The sequence below is a fragment of the Gracilinanus agilis genome, chromosome 2, assembly GCF_016433145.1.
Source record: "Gracilinanus agilis isolate LMUSP501 chromosome 2, AgileGrace, whole genome shotgun sequence".
NCBI classification, from domain to species: domain Eukaryota; kingdom Metazoa; phylum Chordata; class Mammalia; order Didelphimorphia; family Didelphidae; genus Gracilinanus; species Gracilinanus agilis.
Genome location: NC_058131.1, coordinates 283,718,296 through 283,740,968, shown reverse-complemented (window position 1 = coordinate 283,740,968; position 22,673 = coordinate 283,718,296). Strand labels below are relative to the sequence as shown.

General features: G+C 45.4%; 1 protein-coding gene across 5 annotated transcripts in view; it reads right to left on the bottom strand.

Moving 5' to 3' along the window:
• The window catches only part of SH3GLB2 (SH3 domain containing GRB2 like, endophilin B2), a 30,194-nt gene extending 7,841 nt beyond the window's left edge, over nt 1-22,353 (bottom strand). For 4 of the 5 annotated variants that reach the window (XM_044664005.1, XM_044664009.1, XM_044664007.1 and 1 more), the window contains exons 1-5: nt 22,191-22,353; nt 7,498-7,639; nt 5,598-5,726; nt 4,348-4,481; nt 2,952-3,044 (exon numbers count right to left, since the gene is read on the bottom strand). In XM_044664005.1, coding sequence (XP_044519940.1) covers nt 2,952-3,044; nt 4,348-4,481; nt 5,598-5,726; nt 7,498-7,639; nt 22,191-22,253 — 561 coding nt within the window. In that variant the 5' untranslated portion in view covers nt 22,254-22,353. Of the gene's footprint in view, nt 1-993; nt 1,006-2,951; nt 3,045-4,347; nt 4,482-5,597; nt 5,727-7,497; nt 7,640-22,190 lie in introns of all 5 variants that reach the window. The other variant, XM_044664006.1, reaches the window with a different exon arrangement.
• Between the last annotated feature and the right edge of the window lie 320 nt (nt 22,354-22,673).

Here is a 22,673-nt window from a genome sequence, read left to right as displayed (position 1 = left end):
TCCTACCCATCCACCTAGGGGTGGGCCCCTGGCTCAGCATCCCCCTGCAGCCTGGGCCAACAGCCTCGGGGGGGGGGGGGGGGGGCCAAAGATGATAAATTGGATTTTTCCAAGACTTTTGTCAGGTGCCTGTGTTGGAAAGGCTTTTGGCATCAAATGTTTAATCAATAGGTATTTATTTATTGTCTGCTGTGTGCCAGGCACTGTGCTAGGTGCTGGATTCTGTCCCCATGGCTGAGTAACCGAAGACTTCTGGGTCAGTGGTCAGACCCCCACCCCCACCACTACCATTTTCCTCAAGGGAGAGAGGCCTGGGGATGGGAGGGGGGCATGTGCTCTGCCTTCTAGATGCTATCAGCAGGCCTCGGCCCTTGTACTCCCTCCCAGGCCCCCAACTCACTTAAGTCACAATGGATGCGCGATCTCCCAGCAATGCGACATCTCCATCCCAAAGCCCTGGACCACATGAAGCAACCCTTCCCTTCCCCCTCCCTTCGATGTCGATGGTTCCTCCCTAATGGGGTTGGATGAATGGAGTATGGACAGGCCTGAGGAATGTACCCAGGTAGCCAGTCAGGCCAGAGCATGAGGAAGCGATTGTTAAGGATAGCACCCGCCTCTCCCCACTCGGCCCCGGGCCAGGAGGCAGCCAGGCCACGAGAGTGGCCTGGGAGTTCCAAGAAAGGGAGGCCTGGGCCACCAAGCAGCCAAGACCGGACGAGCTCCCAGCTATCCGGACGATCCCATTGTGTTCCACATTATTGGGGGCCACATTCTAATGGCATCTATGGGGCAGGGGCAGAGAGGGCCGTGAGTCGTCCTCGAAGGGCCCACCTTTCAATCACCACCACCCTTCCGGGGAGGGTGGGGCAAGGGGAGAGGGATGGGGGGCCCCCTTAGGGAAAGGTGAAAAGAAGAAACGACAACGACAACGACAACAATAAAAATAAAAATGGCAAAGCAGCACAGCACTTGGGACACAGATATACTCACATCTCCCTCACACTGAGCCCAGTTACCAAAGCAGACCAAAAAAGAACAAAAAAAGTTAGTGAGTCAACAGCGCAGGCAGCTACAGGAATAGGCTCCAGCGAGACATCTCCCTCCTTCCCTGTCAAAAACGACAGGACGGACAGACGCACACGTAGTCATAGAGATGGCATTTTGGAAGAGACCCATGCTGGACAGTGGAAGAGGGGTATCCTCCGGAGGCAGAAGGGTTTGGGGATGTCCCATACTTCTGGCTAGAGCCACCATCACTGAGGGTACTGCTCTTTGAGGGACCCCGCTGGCTCGAAGGAGATTGCCCCAAACAACTGGGAAGCCTGGAACCAGATCCCTCTCCCTCTAACTTGGGCCTAATGGGGCTAATTCTAGCGGATCCCCTTAGTCCTCTGACTTCCTCCTCCTGTTTGTGGTTTAAACCTACCCAGGTATGATTCAGGGAACAAGAAGGGAATGGAGGGAAGCCTGGTGGCTTGATCCTTTTAGGTGTCCCAGATCTGGAATGTTCCCCAGGGCCCTCTGAATACAGGTAGCCAGTGGGGCTAGGGAAGGTCTGGGGAAGGAAAGAGTCAAGTGCTGGGCAGAGGTTAAAAAGCAGATTAGACAAGAGCCAAATTCAGGAAGAAAGGCAGATGGAAAAGGACTAAAAGATACACAGACACAGTTTCCCTAACACCCAACATTCCTATCCTAACTAGAAAAAGTCCCATCTCCCCCTACTTCCAGGAGCCTTAGGAAAATGGGCCATCTCACAAAGTATGTGGGTATTTGCCCAAGAGAGGGGCTGGGTGACTTCATCTTTCTAGGAGTGAGACTAGAGAAGCAAAATGATCTCAGATTTCTCCCTTCTAGTCATATCACACAGGAAAGGTACCACTCCCCAGAAGCCCTACTTACTCCTCATTCAGAAATTTTTACTGGTCCCTCCTTGGCCCTGGAACAGGGTGAGTGGTTTAATCATTCCACTCTCCCTGATTCCCAACAGATCACTAAGGCCCAGGAATCTGGGGACCCTCCAACAGAGGGGATCTTCAGGGTTCTCTTCCCCTGGGACAGACCCCACAGAGTCCAGTGGAACCAGCTTTAAAGAACCTCCCCCAAATTACCTTCAAATGGAATGGGGGGAGAAGGGAATAAGTTCCTCCTGGAATTTTAATGGAGTCAGGGGAGGGAGCCACAGTCTCCCTCTTGCCCCAATTCCTTGAGTTCAGATAGGAGGAAGACAGAAAACAGGCTTACACTGGGAGAAAGGAGAGGAAATGAGGAACATGCAAGAGACAGTCCCACCTCAGGCTTCAGAAGGCTCTGACGTGCACTGATCCATTAGCAAACAGATTTGCTGGCCAGACTGTTGCCCCATCAATGCATCGCAATTATCTTGCCATGTAAAAGATTCTCATCAAGTGAGATGGTGGCAACAGGAAAAACAAAAACACACCCTGTAGTTCGGGTCCAAAACTACAGGAAAGGAAAGCATAGGCACCTAATGCCCAGGAGAGGGAGAGGACACCCATCTGGTTCCTTCCCAGAAGTCAGAGGTTAAAGAGCAGGGTCAGTAAGGGTTGTAGATATAACCCTCCTGGATATGCTCAATGGGAAGCTAGATTAGGCAGGGACAGGAAGAGTTAATGAAGTTATCTCCCTCTCCTGCAGGGGAAAGTGGCCACAAGGTGGATCAGTACATCTCAGAGCCCCCAACTAGACAGGAGAGGCCATTCCAAGACTACTCAGGCAAGTAAGAATTCATGCCAAAAAAACAGGCAAATTTTAAGGAGGGTCAAAGTGGTGACTAGTCCAGAGGGAAAGGCACTGCGCACCCTTCATTCTACACCCTCCCTCCCAGTTCCCCATCACCTTACCCTCCTGTCATCTTTTCCCCAACAAGACTCCAGAGAGAGGAGGGCCAGGCCCTGGGCATTGTGGGGAACGATGAGGGGAGAACTTACCGCAGCTTTGGCCTCAGCTGCTTTGGCCTTTTTCAGTCTGGCTTTGCAGGCATCGAGATCCAGACGCCGGTTCTGAAGAATCCGTCTCTCTTTCTGTAGGCAGGAGGGAAACAATAAGACACACAGGTCAGCCTCTGCTGCCCGAGAGAGAGAGAGAGAGAGAGAGAGAGAGAGAGAGAGAGAGAGAGAGAGAGAGAGAAAGAGAGAGAGAGAAAGAGAGAGTTTTCCCCAAGCTCCAGGGCCTGCCTCTGATACCCGAGGCTGACAAATATACAGTCTTCTTGCCTGGCTGATCCCTGCTGTATTTGGAGACAGGAGCCAAGTCATGTGAGAACCTAGTGTGCTAAAGTGGAAAAAAAAACACACACACACACAAAAACCTGAACTTGGAATCAAAAGATATATGTTCAGGTCCCAGCTTTGCTACATAAGGTGGCGTTAGATAAAGGACTTTTCCAGCTCTGGGACTCTGTTTCTTCACTTAAGAGAATGAAGGAGTTGGACTACATGACCTTTAAGGTTCCTTCCAGCTCCAGCAATCTCAAGACTTCAAGGACAAAAGGAAATTTAAGATTATAAACTCTGAGGGCAGGGAGGGTCAGTGTCACTTTTTAACTTGCATCCCCAATGTCTATCATGTTCCTAATAATAATAAATATTTACTGAACTGAATTTATTTTATTTTTTCCCCCAGTTACATGATTTTTATTGTCTCCCTCCCCTCTTCCTTCTCCTCTCCCAGAGTTGACAAGAAATTTCACTAGGTTACGTAACAAATAAAATTGATATAGAATATTTAAAAATATTTAGGGCTTATTGTAATCCATATTGGTAATTATGCCATGTGCCTGATAAGATCTAATTCAAATTGCCCACCTGGCTGCTTCATAGGAAAGAGAGCGTCCCAATCAAGTTCTGAGACTTTATACCTCTGTCTAAGGAATCACACTTCCTGCCCACCTGTATTACACAAGAGGAATCATGGGAAATGCAGTTTTCAAGTCCCCTAAACGTCCACAGGAAGTTTATATCAGGCATCTCAAGATCAGTTCAAGGAACCTCAAGGAACCCCAAATTTCCAATATCACATTTATCACTCAAATCCTGTTGAATTGAATTTTTTAAGATATAGCTTTAAATATCACTCAAATCCTGTTGAATTTAATTTTTTTTAGATATAGCTTTAAATATTCCATCCTGACTAGATGGGACATAAACCTAAGGAAGGACCAACAAGTAGGAGGTAGGTTTCCATGCTCACCAGGCACAACCTGGAGGAAACAGCTTCTCAGGATGCAAACACCTGCAAAAGGGTGATGGGAGGAAAAAAAGCTCTCTAATCGTGGAATGGGGAAGGGAGCCAAGGATTAGGAGCAGATCTCCTCCATTCCCTCACCGAAATTGTCCTCCAATCCCCTTCTAAGAAGTTTCGAAGAGGAGTCAAAAAGTTGATGGAAGCTGAGTGGATGAAGTCTCGCTCTGCTGCCCCAAGGCGTTTCTCCGTCTCTCCAACCTTGATCAGGGTCTTCCCTGAGGGAAGAGAATCAGAGGGGTGTCAGAAATGCTGAAAAATATACACCAGGGCCTAGGACCTAGGACGGGGAGAGTGGAAGGCAACTAGAAAGAAATAAGAGAGAATCCCTCTCCACTTCCAGACACACACACACACACACACACACACACACACACACACACACACACACACACACACGCATTAAATGTGGCTTGACCAAAAACTTCAGATCCATGTATATCCATCACACGCATATAGAAGACCATATATATATATATATATTTTTTAAACCCTTACCTTCCATCTTAGAATCAGTACTGTGTATTGGTTCCAAAGCAGAAGAGTGGTAAGTGCTAAGTAGTGGGGGGTAAGTGACTTGCCCAGGGTCACACAGCTAAGAAGTGTCTGAGGCCAGATTTGAACCCAGAACCTCCCATCTCTGGGCCTGGCTCTCCATCTACTGAGCCACCCAGCTGCCCCCAGAAGACCAATATACATTTGAAGGTTCCCAGCCATCCTCCCAGAAATACTCAAACCCCTGAAAGAAGTACACACATATACGCAAAGTCAGAAGAACTTAAATACAGACTTACAAATACACAAACTATCATTTAAAAGACCAAAATAGACCTTCAGAGACTCAGACATCCAGAAAAACAGCCACACAAATACAAAGATGTATAAAGAGACAGAGAAATGCACAGATCCAAGCTGGAGACTTGTGCCTGTGCTCCAGGCTTTTGGGAGAGTTTTCCCCTGTGGGTGTGGGAGAGGCCTAAGCCCAGAACCACTAGGTGTTGGCATTGGGATGTGAGAAGCTGGGCAAGCTTCAGGGCATGGGCTTTTGCCCTGTGGGGAAGAGGAGAAGAGCTGGATTCAAATTCATCTCGGCTTCTTATTAGCCATGTGACATTAGACAAGTTGCTTCCCTGAGGGCCTCTCTTTCTTTAAAGTGTAATATAAAAGTACTGGACTAGATGGTCTCGAAGGCACCTTTCCAAGTCTAAAATCCTATATTCTAAATAGCTTGGACAATCCAGGGTGCTGTGAGGGAGGGAGAAAAGGGAAAAGAGCTACGGAGAAGGAAGAAAGAAGGAGGGAGAAGTCAGGCCTGGGCAGAGGCTCAGCCTCACCATAGGGTGTCTCCGGCCCCAGCTCATTGGCAGCCTCTGTCATGTACTGGGCCAGCAGCTCCCCATTGGTGACTCGAGAGGGAACCTTCCTGTCCAGCTTCTCATAGAGGAATTCTTCTACCCGGGCACCTGGAACAAGACCCACGGAGACCCCCTGCCCATTATGGTCCCAATACGTCTGTCTCGGCGGTCATCTATAGCCCCGGCCACCAAGCATCCAAACCTCTCCCTCCCCTCACCACCCCATTTCAGCCATCACTACTTACTGACCTCCAATCCACAAGTCATTTTTAATATAAGAAATATTTATAACTTTCCTCCACACCAAACAAAAGATTCTCATTAACACCCAATTGAACCACATGGCAATTAAAAAATAGTAAACGAGATGAGTTCAACTTTTCATTCTCTCCTTAGGTAGGACTATAGACCATAGTAATCAGAGCTGGAGGAAACGGTGATAATCTTCTCCAATCAACTCATTTCTTTTTAAGCCCTTACCTTCCATCTTAGAATCAATACTGGTATTGGTTCCAAGGCAGAAGAGCGGTAAGGTTTAGGCAATGGGGGTCAAGTGACTTGCTCAGGGTCACAGAGACACATCTGAACCCAGAACCTCCCATCTTCAGACTTGGCTCTTAATCCACTAAGCCACCCAGCTGCCTCCTTTCCCTAATCACCTCATTTTATTTTATTTTATTTTTTCACCTCATTTTAAAGAAGGGAAAACTGAGGTCCAGAAATGCCCAAAGTCACAGAGGTAGTAGATATCAGAACTAGAAATAAAACCAAGACTCCAAAGGGAGTCAGAGGACCTACCACTATACTGCACTGCCCCTGAGACCTAGCTTTGGATCTGTCAATTAATCAGTTGTTTTTCTCCTGTGTCTGATGCTTCATGACCCCATTTTGGGGTTCTCTTAGCAAAGATACTAGAGTGGTTGCCATTTCCTTCTCTAGCTCACTTTACAGATGAGGAAACCAAGGCAAAAAGGGTTAAATGACTTGCCCAAGGTCACACACAGCTAGTACGTGTCTGAGACCAGATTCAAACTCAGGTCTTCCTGACTTCAGGCCTGGCACTCTATGCACTTTGCCAGCTGGGTGCTCCTTGGATCTGAAACTGGATGGTTACTTGTTGGAGGGTAGCTCATTTGCAGAGAAAGCAGGATGTAGTGAAAAGGACAGATTTGGAATCCCAGGACCTGAGCTCAATCCAAGTTCTGCTATTTACTTTACTGCCTGTATGACTTTGAGCAAATAATCTCATTTTTCCAGGATTATGATCCTGAGATCCCTTTCAGTTTTCTCCTCAATAAAATGAATTGGATTGTCTCTACGATCCCTTCCAACCTCACACTCTGTTCTAATGTTGCTTCCAGCTCCAGCATCCTACCATGTTCTCCTTCCTCTATTCATAGGATATTATCTTCTAGCCAATTCTCCCATTCCAGAGTCTTTATACTGAAAAAAATGATTCTTTTGTGTTTTCTCCTTTGAACAGAGATCCAAAGCCACAGTCCCTTGATCAGACAATTCTCCTTGCTTGATTTAAGCCCACCAAAACCCCCTATCCAATAAGCATTTATTAAATACCTACTATTTGCAAGGAATTGCCACTGGTTCCTGCCCTCTCAGAGCTTACATTCTACTGGTTTTACAGCCACGCCAAAGGCAATGTGCCTTCATGCTAAATCTTAAACTATTCCCCCTGAGGTGTCAGAGTCCCTTAATGAGTCTGACTGATTCAGGGGACTCCTAGACCCTAGCTGGGTGGATGCATCCATCCAGAGCAGAGAACTCCAAATCTGGCTGGATTCTGCCTTTCTGCCTGCCCTCAGGCCAGCCCTTCCCATCCTGCGGACATCCCTCCCCAACACCTGGATTCCCAGCTGCTTACTAGGATTTGGCTGTAGTAGCACCTCTGTCTGGCGAAGGATCTTTTCTGTCCAGTTCTTGGTGCTGTCTGCCCGAGCCAAGAGGTTTTCAAAGTGGGCATCTAGTTCTGTCTTCTCTGCCTGCCCAAACTTCTCCTCAGTGAACTGTAAGGGAGAAGAGAAAGGAGAGAAAGAGAACTCAGGGTCCAGGCTCAAGACCAGAGGGGTCAAACTCACAAGTGGTCAAACTTCCCAGGGTGTCTCAGTACCAGATTAAAACGGAAGAGAAAGCTGGGTGGATTGAGAAGCAGTGGGTTGAGAGGCAGACCTAGAGATGGAAAGTCCTATATTCAAATCTGGATTCAGACACTTCCCAGCTGTGTCACCCTGGGCAAGTCACTTAACCCCCATTGCCTACCCTTACCACTCTTCTGCCTTGGAACTGATGCTTAGTATTAATTCCAAGACAGAAGGGTTTTAAAACAATATAACTGGGAAATGTTTAACAAAATAAATTAAAAATACAATACAATATAGATAATATTAATTTGAGGTTTTCTAAGTCAAGTTTCTATTTGGTTTGATAGCAATGTGATCCACACTAACAGTCATCCTTTGCCCCTTTGGCCTCCGGGAGAGGCAGCTTTGGAATGTATGTAGAAGAATGCTGTCCAGAATAATAGATGGGAGAAGCAGCCCTTTAATCATTGGGATGGGGAAATGGGACCAGGAACAGAGCCAATATCCTATGCCTTTTCCACACTGAAATTGTCCTTCCATCCCTTTGAAGTGTTGGGAGCTGCCCTTACAGGATTCGAAAGAACTGGGTCTAGATTAGGGATTCAGCACTAATTTATTGTCTTGGGAAAGTTACTTGTCTTGGAGCCTCAGTTGAACCAATGGTGAAAGGAATGGCCTGGAGTGCCAGACTGTTGATTTCGGAGGAGGCAAATTTGCTATTCTGATGGAAAGAACACTCGATTTTGAGTCAGACAACCAAGATTCAAACACCACTTCTGCCACTGGGTCAAGAAATAATTTTGTTGGGCCTCAGTTTCCTCGTTTATGAAAAGAGAGAGTTGGACTAAATGGTTTCCAGATCCCTTCCTAGGATTATGCATGCCTATCTACCACAGTCCTCTGCACACATCAGACAGCAGAATGTTTTAGAAATGAATAATAGATAATCAAGGCCTCTTCTAGCTCTGCAATTCTAAGACCAAAGAGACTCCTCCACCCCCCACCCCACCTTCTGGCTAAACTAGGATGAATCCTGACTTAATTTAGGAAAGTGTCTGATCAAAACTGGGCTTGAATCTAATTTTCTTTGAGCCCAGAACTGAATGGCCAATGAAATTCATTCAAAAGAATCAGACAGGTCACTTCCCCATTGCTATCACAGGGCATCAAACACCTGCCCACTCTGGTTCCAAAGTCCTGCTGAACCCATGGACAGGCTTCGCTTTCTTTCTCCCCATAGAGGTGGAAGAGACTTCAGACTTCATAGAATCCAATCCCCTCATTTCACAGATAAGGATGCAAAGGCCAAGGAAGATTTAAATGACTCGTCCAAGTCTCACAGTTTAGTATCAGAGGCAGGATTTGAACCCAAGGCCCAGGACTCCAGAGCTCTGTCCACTTTGCCATGAGAAATGACAGTCTGACAAGCAGACAGTATTAATAAAAATTGTGATGTACAACGTACAATGGAAGTAAGTCATATAGCAACCATCTGCTGTTTGGTAGAGCCGGGGGAAGAGAGGGTAGACGAAGATTAATTAGTTGCTTCCAGTCTGTCACTGGCAGCTCACAGATATGCATATCTTAGGACAATCAGGCGTAGGCTTAGGAAATCTTACTTGAGAGAGCACAGATAAATACCAAACAACAAATTCTTAAAAGTATCACCTTTAGGGGCAGAGTTCCAGCTTTGGAGTCTGGAGGCCCTGGGTTTGAATCTAACCTCAGACACTTCCTAGCTGTGTGACCCTGGGCAAGTCACTTAAATCTCACTATCCAGCCCTTACCAATCTTTTGCCTTGAAACCAATACACAGTATTGATTCTAAGACAGAGGAAAATAAGAGGTTGTTGTTGTTTTTTTTAACAAAGTGTTTACCACCTCAGGAAGGGGGAAGAAGAAGGAGGGAAGGAGAAAATTTGAGAGAATTAAAAATGCTAGAAGATGATGTTAAAAATTGTTTTTACATCATTGGATGTTTATTTATTTATTTTTACTGATTACATGTAATGACAAATTTCCATATACATTTTCCAAAATTACATGATTCAAATGGTCTCCCTCCCTTTTTCCTTCCCCCTCCCCCTGGAGCTAGCAAGCAATTCAATCTAAGTTGTTCATGTTTTATCATGCAAAACATATTTCTACATTGTTCATTTTTGTGAGTAATCTTATAAAACCAAAACCTCAAAACATAAACCCAAATAAACAATAGAAAAATCATGTTTTCATCCACATTCCAACTCCCACAGTTCCTTTTCTGGAGCTGGATAGCATTCCTTTTCAAGAGTCCCTCAGAACTGTTCTGAATCATTATATTGCTGAGAGTAGCTAAGTCTATCACATTTGATGGTCCCACAATGTTTCAGTTACTGTGTGTACCATGTTCTCCTGGTTCTGCTCATTTCACTCTGCATCAGTCTATGAAGGTCCTTCCAACTCTTTCTGAAATCCTCCTGTTCAACATTCCTTATAGCACAATTGCATTTGTTTGGCCATTCCCCAAGTTGAAGGACATCCTCTCAATTTCCAATTCTTTGCCACCACAAAAAAGCGCAGCTATAAATATTTGTACAAATAGGTCCTTTCCCATTTTTTATTTTTTAGAAAAATTCCTTTCCCATTTTTAAAAATCTTTTTTTGGGATACAGACTTAGTAGTGGTATTACTGGATCAAAGGGTATGCATTGTCTATGAAACAATGCATACCCTTTTATCCAGTTTTTACACAATTGGGAAAAATATTAGTGAAGGAAAAAAAAGATCACTTTGGTTACTTCTGCTATTGCTTTCAGCATTATTGGCTGACATCTTGTGGGGCAGCATGCAAGCACTCCTGCTCCCCCAGACCCCATGGCACCAAATACAGAGCACAAGTACACTGATCAAAAAATTGTAGTTAAAAGAGTCCTGAATTTGGAATCAGATTGCCTTGATTCACATCTCAGATCTGTAACTTACTCTCTAGGTGACCTCAGCCAAGTCGCGTTACTGAACCTCAGTCTTCTCATCTAAAAAATGGTAGGGTTCGTTGGGCTAGATGCTCTCTAAAGGTCCCTTCGAGTTCTAAATCCAAGGATCTTCTGAATCTTAGAACTGTAGATCCTGAGGGGATCTGGAAGGGAGAGTCTAACCTTTTATTCCCTATAGGAATCCCTTCTGCAACACTCTTGGCAAATGGACAGAAGTCCTGGAGATCCCAATGGCATCTCAACATATCTAAAACTGAGCTTAGTATCCCTCCTGTGAAAGTGGTCCCTCCTTTGGACTTCCCTATTTCTGGCTGTAAAGGTACCACCTTTTAACCACCTATCCACTGGTGGATCTATAGAGCTCAGGAGTTCTGAGCTACAGTGGGCTAAACTGATTGGATTCCTCACTATGTTCTGCATGAATATGACTTGTGCTCAGGAGTGGGGGAGTCACTGGGTTACCTAAGGAGAAACAAACTGGCCCAGTTTAGAAATGGAGCAGGTCAAAATTCCCCTGCAGATCAGAGAGGGACCAAGTCCTCAAGTAGCCCCTGTGCTTCCTCTTGGGAGATGAAGCGAAACAGTCTTTAAAATCACCACTGAATGACAGATGCTTGAACATCACTTCTAGGCAATGAGGAACTTACTACCTTACATGGCAAGCCAATCATTTTCAAATGGCTTCCATTATTTGAAAGGACTCTTTATACTGAGTTGAAATCTGACTTTCTGTAACTTCCAAACCTGAATCTCTAGTTTTCTCCTCTGGAGCCCCACCTAACAAGTTTGTCTTTTGTATATTTTAAATATTCAAAGGGAGCAATCATTCTCTCAACTTCCCACTCCAAAGTATTCCTTCAGAAATATAAAAGTCCTTAGCTCTTGTAATTACTTAAAAAACACACACACCTTATCTTCTGTCTTAGAATCAATTCTAAAACAGAAGAGTACTAAGGGCTAGGCAATGGGGATTAAGTGACTTGTCCAGGGTCACATAGCTAGGAAGTATCTGAGATCAAATTTGAGCCCAGAACCTCCCTTTCTAAGCCTGGCTCTCTATCCATTGAGCCACCCAACTGTCCTATTTAACTATTCTTTAAAAGACTTGGCTTTAAGTCTTTTTTATCTAACTAGTCCCTTCCTCAGGATCTACTCCCATTTGCCAAATCCTCTCAAAATCCTGCTCAGGACTCAACACAATGCTCTCAATTGTGTACTGCCCTGTGCAGAGATCAGTGGAACTACCGCCCCTTTCTTAGCCTGGATACTGTACTTCTAGACTGACAGCCCCAACCAATTGGCTTTTTTTGGCAGCTGCAGCTTGTTGATTCACTGAGTATGACCTTAAGTTTTTTGTTTTTTTTCACCTGAACCACTGAGCAAAGGACTCCCCTCCCCATCCTATGCTTGTGGAATTGGGCTTTGGGGACCCAGGTAGAGGACTTTCCATTCACTTTTAGTCTAGTCTTCTAGCCTGTTGAGATGCCTTGAAATCCTGATTTTGTCATACATATAGTCACTGTCTTTGCTTGGTCCCTGCCAAATGCACCTTCATCCAAGTCGTTAATTAAAGTCCTGAAAAGGCCAGAGCTGAAGACTGAGCTTTGTGGCCCGTCACTGAGTTTTCTTCCAGGTTGAGAACCTAAAAATCACTCTCTTGGCCCAACTAACTAGTAATCCGTCCAAAGGTGGCAGCTAGGTGGTAAAGCAGAGAGCAGTGAACATAGAGGCAAGAAGTCCTAAGTTCAAATGCTACTTCAGACACTCATTCGATGTATGTGACCCTGGCCAAAGCACTTAAGCCTGAGTTTCCCCATCTATAAAATGAGGATGATACGAATAGCACCTACCTTTCAGAGTTGTTGTGAGGACAAAAATAGATAATATTTATAAAGCGATTTGCAAACTTTATTATTACTAAGAGGCTACGATTACTACAACTACTATTAGTAATAATAATTGTTATTCTTTATTAATATTGATTATTAATTATAGTAAGATTGGAGTCACGGTAATATATTAATATATTATAACATGTCCCAAAGCTCATATAAAGTAGCTAGATGTTCTTTTACAATCTCCTCATCCACCTTGGGCTTTGATGTCTCCAACAAATGTTTGTTCACCTCTTCTTAATCTGAAGTCCTTGGGCTCTCTCCAGAACTCTGAATTCTAGTTTTGTGTTGACAACTACCTATTGATCATGCCTCACTGAATGCCCACTAGTTACCTCAAATAAGATAAACCCATAATAAAATGATTTCCTCCAAAATTCCAACTCTTCCTCCAACTTCTCTGTTTCTGCTGAAGATATCACCAACCTTCTAGACCCCCAGGTTCACAAGCTGGGAATCATCCTTGATTGTGAATCATCCTTGATTTTTCCCTCTCCTTCATGCCCAGTCTTGTGGATTGTCCCTCTGTAATATCTTTCACATTTGTCCCCTTCTCACCACCACCATCTAAACACTGGTTTAGACCCTCATCATCTCTTGCCTAGGCTATTGTAGCTTTTTTGGATATTATTCAGTCCTGTCTGATGCTTCTTGGCAGAGATATTGGAGTGGTTTGCCATTTCCTTCTCCAGCTCATTTTATAGCGAGGAAACTGAGGGAAATAGTCATTAAACATTTTTTTTGTTGTTATGATCATTTTTTAAAATTCTCTTCTTTTAAAAAAATATCTTATTTCTCCATTTACAAGTACATAATAACAATTTTCAACACATCTTCTGAACTTATAAGTCACCCCCTCCAAGGATGGTAAGCAATTTGATCTGGGTTTTTTATGTATTATCATGCAAAACATATTTCCATATTGATCATTGTTGTAAGAGCACACTCATACAAAATCCAAACCTCCAAATAAAAGCACAAATAAAGTGAAAAATTCTGAATCCAATAGTTCTTTCTCTAGAGGTGGATAGCACTCTTTTCGTAAGTCCTTCAGAGTTGTCCTGGATGATTGATTGTATTGCTGAGAGTAGCTGAGTCTTTCACATTTGATCATTCCACAATATTGCTGTCATTGTGTACAATTGTTCTCCTGATTCTACTTACTGATCCTACATCAGTTCACAGAGGTCTTTCTAACTCTGAAATCATCCTGTTCATCCTTTCTTATAGCACAGCAGTATTCCACCTCTATCATATACCCCAGTTTGTTTACTCGTTCCCCAATGGATAGGTATCCCCTCAATTTCCAACTCTTTGCCATCACAAAAAGAGCTGCTATAGCAAATAGGGTTAAATGGCTTGACTGAAGCCAGATTTGAACTCAAGAAGATGAGTTTTCCTGACTCCAGGCCTGGAGCTCTTTCCACTTTGCCTCCTAGCTCCCCCTGTTGTGATGGCCTCTGAGTTGGACTCCCAGTTTCCATTCTCTACCCTCTTTCTTCTATCTTCCACAAAGCTGCCAACATTTTCTTCCTAAATCAGAAGTTGCTTGGTGCTTCTAGGACAAACTAGAGATTCTTCATCTTGGAATGTAAAGTTCCTTACAATTTGTCTCCAGCCTACCTTTCCAGAATTATTACACATCACTTCCCTTGATGCATTTAATGTTTCAACCAAACCAATCAATTCCCTGTGCCCCAAAGTTTTCCCTCATGATTGCAGCGTGCTCCGTCTTGACTCCACGTCTCAGAATCTCAGCTCAAGGGCCATCCCCTATCTGAAGCCTCTCCTGATCCTCTTAGTTAATAATGCTCTCCAGGTTCTCATACATATACTTCTCTGTTTACAGTAGTTCACATGCTAGATTCTCCCAGTAAAATGCAAGTTTCTCAAGGGCAGAGATCCTTTTTATTTTTTGTATCCCTAGTGCTTTGTACAATTGAGGCAGTCAGTAGATTATTTTCAAAGGAGATGATGGAAACAAATTTGAAACTGAATGTTAGTTTCTCTATCATCTACCTCAAGCAGTTCACCTATTCCTTTGATTTTTTTAAACTGTCTAGACCAGTGAAACTTTTTAAAGAGGGGCCAAAGGAAAGGAAATGCTCATCTGTCAGTCTGTTTCTAAGGCAACTCTTTCAAAGTATCATTGTATTGTATCCTACTCATTGTAATCATCAGATTAGGAATAAGGTCATGTGGTCGGATAGAACATTTCAGGGGGCAGCATCTGGCCTGTGGGCCGTAGTTTGCCCATCACTGGTCTAGAACATTTTTCCAAGACTTGATTAAATTGGGCCTTTGCCTTCCTGATAATTCTCCCAGTTCTGAGTCATTTTCTCCTAATTCTTCTTGGCTATGTGCCTCTTCCTGCATCTCTGCTACAAGGATACATTGCCTTACAGAAAGTCTCTAGGCCTCTGCCTCAGTGGAAGAAGAGAGGAATAGGAGACTTGCCTAAATCCTGTTATTCTGAAAGTACGTGGATAAAATTCTCCCAGGTAGAAAGGACATACCTTTGGGTTCTTAGAAGAACCCACCTACCTGATGCTAGAATATCTATCCCCTGTGCTCTCTGCTCAAATATTTCTAGCCATGCCAAGGACATAAGGCAGCCTTCACAGGCCAGGCTAAGAACCAGAGAATAGCAGCAAACCCTAGAGAAGCATGATGAATACCCACTCTTGGGTGGGAGGCAAAACCCACATCTGGACTGATTGAAATGCAAGCTTCATCAGATCCCTTTACCTTCTGCTCCTCTCCTCTTCTGAAATTCTGAATGAATTGCTTGCTGCCTCCTCTTTACCCCTAAATTTAGCCCCAGAGCTAGAGCTGAAATCCCCAGTCTCACTGTTCCTCCTTCCTGCCCCATCAAGGGTAAAGAGATTGAGAGAGGAGGGGGCAGCATGTTTCACAGCCTGGTAATGCCCAGCACGGGTTATGAGGTCCTTACTCAGGCCTTCGAGAAGGCCCTGCCCTGGTTTCTCCCAAAGGAATAGTGATAAATTATGGAGGAGTGGCCTCTCTGGCCAGGGTGGGGTGGAGGGAGAGGAGAGAACAAGGGGTGTTGCCTTCCAGCCCATCAATAATGCACTAGGGTTTGGGTTTCTTCCTACTGAGCATGTAGTTGCTGCAGCCTCCCAGGATCTATCCTGGCAATGAAGGGAGAATCTGAGTTGGGCTAATGCTGCATGGGCAACCATTTGGAGGGACCCAAGTCCTGGGCCTCGGAGATCCCTTGAACTCTGCCAGCTCAACCACTTCTCTCCAACACTCTCTTCCTCCCTTTCCCTTCTTTTGCAGTCCTATTCCTGGGCTCTGATGGGCTCAACCTGCCTGTGTCCACCCTGCTCTGTAAACACTCTCAAGTCTCTCTTATCCTAAAAAGCCCCTCATTTAAAACTGTCTATTCTCCTTGTCTCCACTCACCTTCAACCTAGAACAACCTCCCAGTTTATTAATTTATTAATTAATTTATTTATTTGATTCAAATTAAAACCCTTACCTTCCATCTTAGAGTCAATACTGTGTATTGGCTCCAAGGCAGAAGAGTGGTAAGGGTAGGCAATGAGGGTCAAGTGACTTGCCCAGGGTCACACATCAAGGAAGTGATTGAGGCCAAAATTGAACCCAGGACCTCCCATCTTTAGGCCTAGCTCTCAATCCACTGAGCCACCCAGCTGCCCCCAACCTCCCAATTTCTGTCCCACCCAACCAAGCATTTACTAAGATACCGAATCACCAGGACAACTTCCCCACCCACTCTACTACAACCAAAGCTGGGGAGAGCAGGTTTGTTTTTGTTCATTTTATTTTTATTATCATGCAAAACACACTTCCATATAGGTCAGTGCGGTAAGAGCACACTCCTCTCTAACCAAAACTCCAAAATAAAACCAAAGCTACAGTGATGTGAAAGACAACGCCAACAGTTCTTTCTCTGGAGACCTACATCTTCCAGGATTGTCCCAGATCACTGCATTGCTGAGAGGAGCCAAGTTTTTGCAGATAGCCATTGTATGATATTGCTATTACTGTGTACAATGTTCTCCCTGCTCTGCTTATTTTGAGAGAGCAGGTACTTCTAAAGGTCTCTTCTTCTTCAATCTCTACAGTCTCCCTTATTCTAAACTAGCCACATCTGTTTGGGTAATGTCCAGGTTTACATTTCCAGCCATCTCCTATTTGCTGTTCCTTATACATGTCATTTTATCTCTTATTCCTATACCCTTACCCTTACCTCTACCTGGAATGCATACACACACATTCTCTCTCTCTCTCTCTCTCTCTCTCTCTCTCTCTCTCTCTCTCAACCTTTATGTTCGGTTTTACTAACAACTCTAAGAAAGAAGAGTGGCAAGGGCTAGGCAACTGGGGTTCATGACTCAGTTCAGGTGATACTTTCTTCAAAAGGCCTCTCAGAAAAAATTGTTGGAGTCAGAAAGCAGATCAAAGCATATGGTTTTTTACTTTAGTTTATTTGGGTTTTTATTTTGGGGTTTTGGATTAAGATGATTATTAATTAATTACTACATTATTAATTATTAATAATATGATTATTCTCTTACAAAAAATGAACAATATGGAAAGACATTTTGTATGATAATACATGCATGATCCAGAAAGAATTGCTTGCCAGCTCAAGAAAGAGGGAGGGAAGAGAAGGAGGGAAACAATTTAGATCACATAACTTCTGAAAACTTTTGTGGAAATTTGTTATTACATATAATTGGTAAAATCAAATATCTTTATAATTTTTTTAAAATGTGAAAACCTTAAAGCACTAGAAAAACGTCTCTCTTAATTCCCTAGTTATAAAGCTCATCAAATGACCACAAATTTATACTAAGTGGCAGCTTGGTATGGCCAGTGATGATGAACCTTTTGGAAATCGAGGGCCCAAACTGCAACCATCACACATACAACCTTCGCCTTACCCCAGACAGGGAAAGGAGGAAGGGCTCCCATTGGACTGCTGGGCAGAGGGGCAGGTGATGGGAGAAATGTCCTCAGGCAAGAGTGGAGAGGGGTGGGGGCAGCTGGGTAGCTCAGTGGATTGAGAACCAGGCATAGAAATGGGAGGTCCTAGGTTCAAATCTGGCCTCAGACACTTCCCAGCTATGTGACCCTGGGCAAGTCACTTGACCCCCATTGCCCACCCTTACCATTCTTCTGCCTTGGAACCAATACACAGTATTGATTCCAAGACGGAAGGTAAGGATTTAAAAAAAAAAAAAAAAGAGTGGAGAGGGGTGAGGGTAGCAGCCCCCTCCAGCATGTGTGCCACAAGTTTGTCAACATAGGTATAGGGAATAAAGAGCTAGTCTTGAAGCTAGATAGTTTGGATTCAAATCCTGCCTCTGACACATACTGGCTGTACAATACTGGGCAAATTACTTAACTTCTTTGTATTATAGGCAATTCCCAAATCTATAAGTTTCAGAGAAGATGCCACCTGGTATAGTTGGAGGGAGTTTTCTCATCCAGGAGTTCCCTATTCCAATAAAATCACAGGTCCAGACCATATCTCTCCCCTACTGGAATGTAAACTCCTACAAGGCAGAGGGACTAGTATCCTAAGTTCCTAGCATGCATCTAACAGGGATTTAATAAATGCTTAATAAATCATTGATTACCAACCAAACTGATCTGTCTCCTAAGAGAAAGCCATAGTAGAAAAAACACTAACTTCAGTGCAGAGTTAGGTTGAATCCTAGTTCTGCCATTTACTAACTATCTGTATGATCTTGGTAAAAATCACTTCTTCTCTTGGGGCCTTTTTGTAATCTGTAAAATGAGAAGATTGGTTTAGATGAACTAAAGGGCCTTTCCAACCCCAGATCTCATGATCCTATGAGCTGCAGCCTAGCATTTCTAGCTGCTTGCTGGACAAGTCCATGTGAAAATAATGCTGCCTTATCAAGCTTAAATGTCCAAAATCCAGATCACATCAGGCTTGCTATATTTCCCACTTCCCCAATCATGTTTAAAGTTACCATCACTATGGCAACTAGACCCAGAGACAAGCAGAAAAAACTGAAATAGGGTTTGGTAGCCCTGGAAATCTCTTATTCCCACCTTCTACTGAGGAGGAAAAACCCTAAGATATCAGACAGAGAAGCTCTCGGCCATCCCATAGTCTTTAAATCCATCCACCATAGTCTAGGATCTGACTGCTTTCCTTACTCTAATATCCCATCTGCCCTGTTTGGAGACTAGAATGGACCTACAGGACTGGAGAAAAAAGAAGACCTTTCCCTCATATCTTTGAACACAAGACAGAAAGTCTTCCATCCTCATATCTTAGACAAATGGTCATTCCTCCCCTTAAATACTATGGGTTCTTCCAGGAGCCTCAAATGTTTGGTCAGAACTAATCCTTGCCCTATTCTTTCTGCAGTGGTAAGATTAATGGTTGCAGAGGCTCTGGTCCTCTCACTAAAAAATAATTAGGAATTTGAGGCTGAGGGAAAAAGGAATGAAAAGCTCCTTCAGGGAGTATGCCTCTCTGCTCTTAGCTCAGACAGCAGAAACCAAGAATGGTCTTACTTCTAGATCCTAGGATTTATAGTTAGAAAGGACCTTTGAAAGCTCCTCATTCTCTAAGTGAGGAAATGGAGGACATCACTTTCAAAGTCTTCACACTTCAAATCCAGTGCTCCTTACACCGCACAACTTGTAGGTGTGAGGTCTGGAAACCTCTCCATCAACTCTTAGTACAGTAGTATGTTTGGGCCTCCTTCCTTCCAGCTCTTCAGTCTTGCCCTCTCCCTTCACCCCCTACATTACCCTTCAGCTTTGGTCCTCTGGCCCTGGAATCCTGGGAGTAGGGCTGATCGGGAGCCAGAAGGCAACAGGGCTTGGTATAGGGGGTGGGGTTGGGAGGGAGCCACTATTTATAAAGCTCTTCCCTGCTGCGTGGGACAGGGTCCCTCCTACTCCCCAGAGAAGATTTCACTTGCCAGTAGCTGCTACCCAGGCTCCACATGTGGGGCCTTCCCCTCGCACACACACAGATATGAACACATACTCTAGGTAACCCCCCAGCTCCAGCAGAAAGTCGAATTTGGGAGGGGAAGCAGGGGCAGGGCCAGTGTTCTTAGAGGTAGGTGGGGGTGGGAAGTAGGGAGTTGGGGGTGGAAGGGGTAAGAAGGAACCTGCCAATCCAGTCTAGGCTAGATTAAAAAAGGCTGATAATGCGGTTGCCCTGACAACCCAACCATTCTCTACCAGGGGGAGGGCCCCCAACTTCAAATCCCAGAGCCATGGCCATAAGTGTGTGCAGGGAGGGTGGGGTATCAATGCAGAGTCCAGAGAAAAACCAGCTTCCTGTGCCCTTCAGGAGTAGGAGAAAACGGTCTCCTGGAACTCGTAGTAAACACGGACAAGGGACATCCAAGGACACAGCTCTCAATAACTGAGGTCTTGGGTTGGGAGCTGGGTCACGTCGGTTCTTCCCAGGACCTTGTCACTGACTATAAGCAGATCTGAGACCCTTCTTTACTCCTCAACTTAGGTAGTCCCTTTCTATTTCCCTAGGGGAGATGTGGCATTTGTAAATCATTTGATCTTATATATCTCATTTGAGGTTCACAACAATCTTCTGAGGCAGATGCTATTATTATCACCACCAGCCCCATTTTACATTTGAGGAAACTGAGACTAAAAGGATGAAGGGTTTCTGTGATGACAAATCACGAAGATATTAAAGATGTATTCAAAAGGATCTTTTTTCAGCCTGTCTACCAGCTGCAGCTTCATTTCTTTGAAAGTACAATGTCTAAGCCCAACAAATTTTCATCCAAACCAATAGAAAGATTCAGTATTTATCAACCATGTGAAATATTACAAATATATCCAGATAAGTCGGATCCATGAACACTTTGTTCATTGGCATCAGCTTTTGAATACATGTTTAATACCAACCCTTCAAAGAGGCCAAATGTCTAGCTCATGGTCAAACAACACTTAAGCGAATAAATCAGGATTTGAACGCAGGTCTGCTCAACCCTAAATCTTCTCATTATGCCATACTGCCTTTTCGATAAAGGAAGTCTACCCTAACTGAGGAATACAGAGAATTGCCTCCTGCTGAGATCACTCTAAGTTATGGAGGAGTCTTAGGGCTAGATGGCACCAATTCAGTACTTTCATTTTACAAATGAGGAAACTGAGGTTCAGAGAGAAGTTACAGAACAAGGGTCCAAGTGTCAAATGAGTGGCAAAACTAGGATTCAATCTCAGAGCTCTTGACTAAGATCAGTGCTCTTTTTACTATACCAGGCTGAGACAGAAACTTCCATCTCCCAAAATTCACCTAGGGAAGGAATTTCCAGGCTGACCAAACAAAGGCCAATTAGAACAGTCTCGGTATTTAGGGACTCTCCTACCCTGACCTCTCCCCTCATCAGCTGTAATCCATATCTGGGGGAAGAGGGAAGCCAGAAACCCACAATGTTTGTTTACTCGAGGTTTGCTCAGCCAGCCTTTGAATAGGGGGTGTGACCCATAGGCCACGTGTCCTGGTCAGGATGTGGTCATTATTCCATCCCCAGCCTTCCCTCACCCTCCCCACAAAAAAGCCAGGCAGAAAAAGCTGCCAGATGCAAACTATTAAGCTCTGTGGTAATCTGGACACTTCTTGCTCAAATATCACTCCCCATACCTTAGGGAAGCATGGTTCAGCACATGTGGAGGCCACTCTTTCCTTTGGGCTACTCAAGAGCAGAAAGGGCCATGCTAAGAGCATGGCTCAGGCAGCCTCTGCCCTAGGTTGAGTCAAGTTAAGAGGAATCCGGGGCTGAGTGGAAGACAGAGAGGGAAGCGGGTGGAGTCCATCCCCAACTCCCTCCTCCCCCACCCAGCTATCCTGGTTAATGTCTAGGGAGAAGGGGGGGGGGGGGAAGGGGGAAATAGCTAGAACGAGAGAGAAAGGAGAGATGTATGAGTTTAAGTTTAGCTTCCCACCCCTTCCCGCTTCCCCAAGCTGCTTCTGAGGGCCAGGAGCAAAGAGGAGGCTTGGCACCCTAAGACCAGGTCAATTCATCTCCCCTAAAGCCAGATAGAAAAAAGAAGGGCTCCATAGCAAGGACCTCTCCTAGAAGGACTGAAAGCTTCCTAGACACTGCCTCGGTCACAGATCCCGCATCGTAGATCCAGAACCCTGAGCCAGCAGCCTCTGGTCCCTGGTTCAGGGTCTCTCCTCCCTCCCCTCTTAGCAACTGCCTTAGGATGCTTCAAACAGACCCGATAGCATCCCAGACATCCGGGTCTCCTAGGGAGAGCCCTGGGAGATAGAGAAGCCGAGTCACAGATCGCACCAGATGGGAAGCAGGGCAGGCGCCGGAGAGACTGCTTTGCAGTCCCGGGAGCTCTCCAGCAGCTCTTGGACTCGCTCCCCCCAGTCCCCTGTTGGCCCCAGCCCAGACTCCCGAAGTCGATTTCGCAGAGGAGGCAAGGTCCCCGACGCGCAGGGGACGCAGCCGAGGTGGAAAGCTGGGGTCCAGGGAGCAAGCTGGCTGCTGCAGGCGCTGCCAGGCCTCGGAGCTGCCCCACCCGCCCAGCCCGGCTCATCCAAGAGCAGCCCAGTCCTGCTCGGGCTCAGCTTACCTGCACCGCCCTGGTGAAGAAGATGCCCGCGTCTGACGCCAGCTTCTTCATGTTGAAGTCCATGGCGTGACCCCCCGCTGGTGGAGCCGTCTTCTTCTCCTCCTCCTCCTCCCGCGAGCACCGACCGGGACCAGCAGCCTCGCATCGGAGCCGGCGGCGTCCGCCCCGCCACCGCCCCGGCCTCCACTCCGCCCACCTGCTGCCTGTCAGCTCTGGGGAGAGGAGGTGCCGCCGCGGCGCGCAGAACCCACTGCGCCCCGCGTCCCCAGATCGGCGCCGGTGCTCGCTGCTGCCCTCTGGCCCCCGGCTGGGTTGTTTCTTAAAGTGAAAAATACCTGCAGCCCTAGACAAAGCGAGGGGACGGGTTGCCCCCTCTTCCTCCACCCCTCTTCTTTCTCCGCCTCTTTCCTCTTCCTAAAACCCTAGGATCTTCTCTTCCCTACCCCCCCACCCCCACCCCCACCCCCATAACCTTCTACCCCC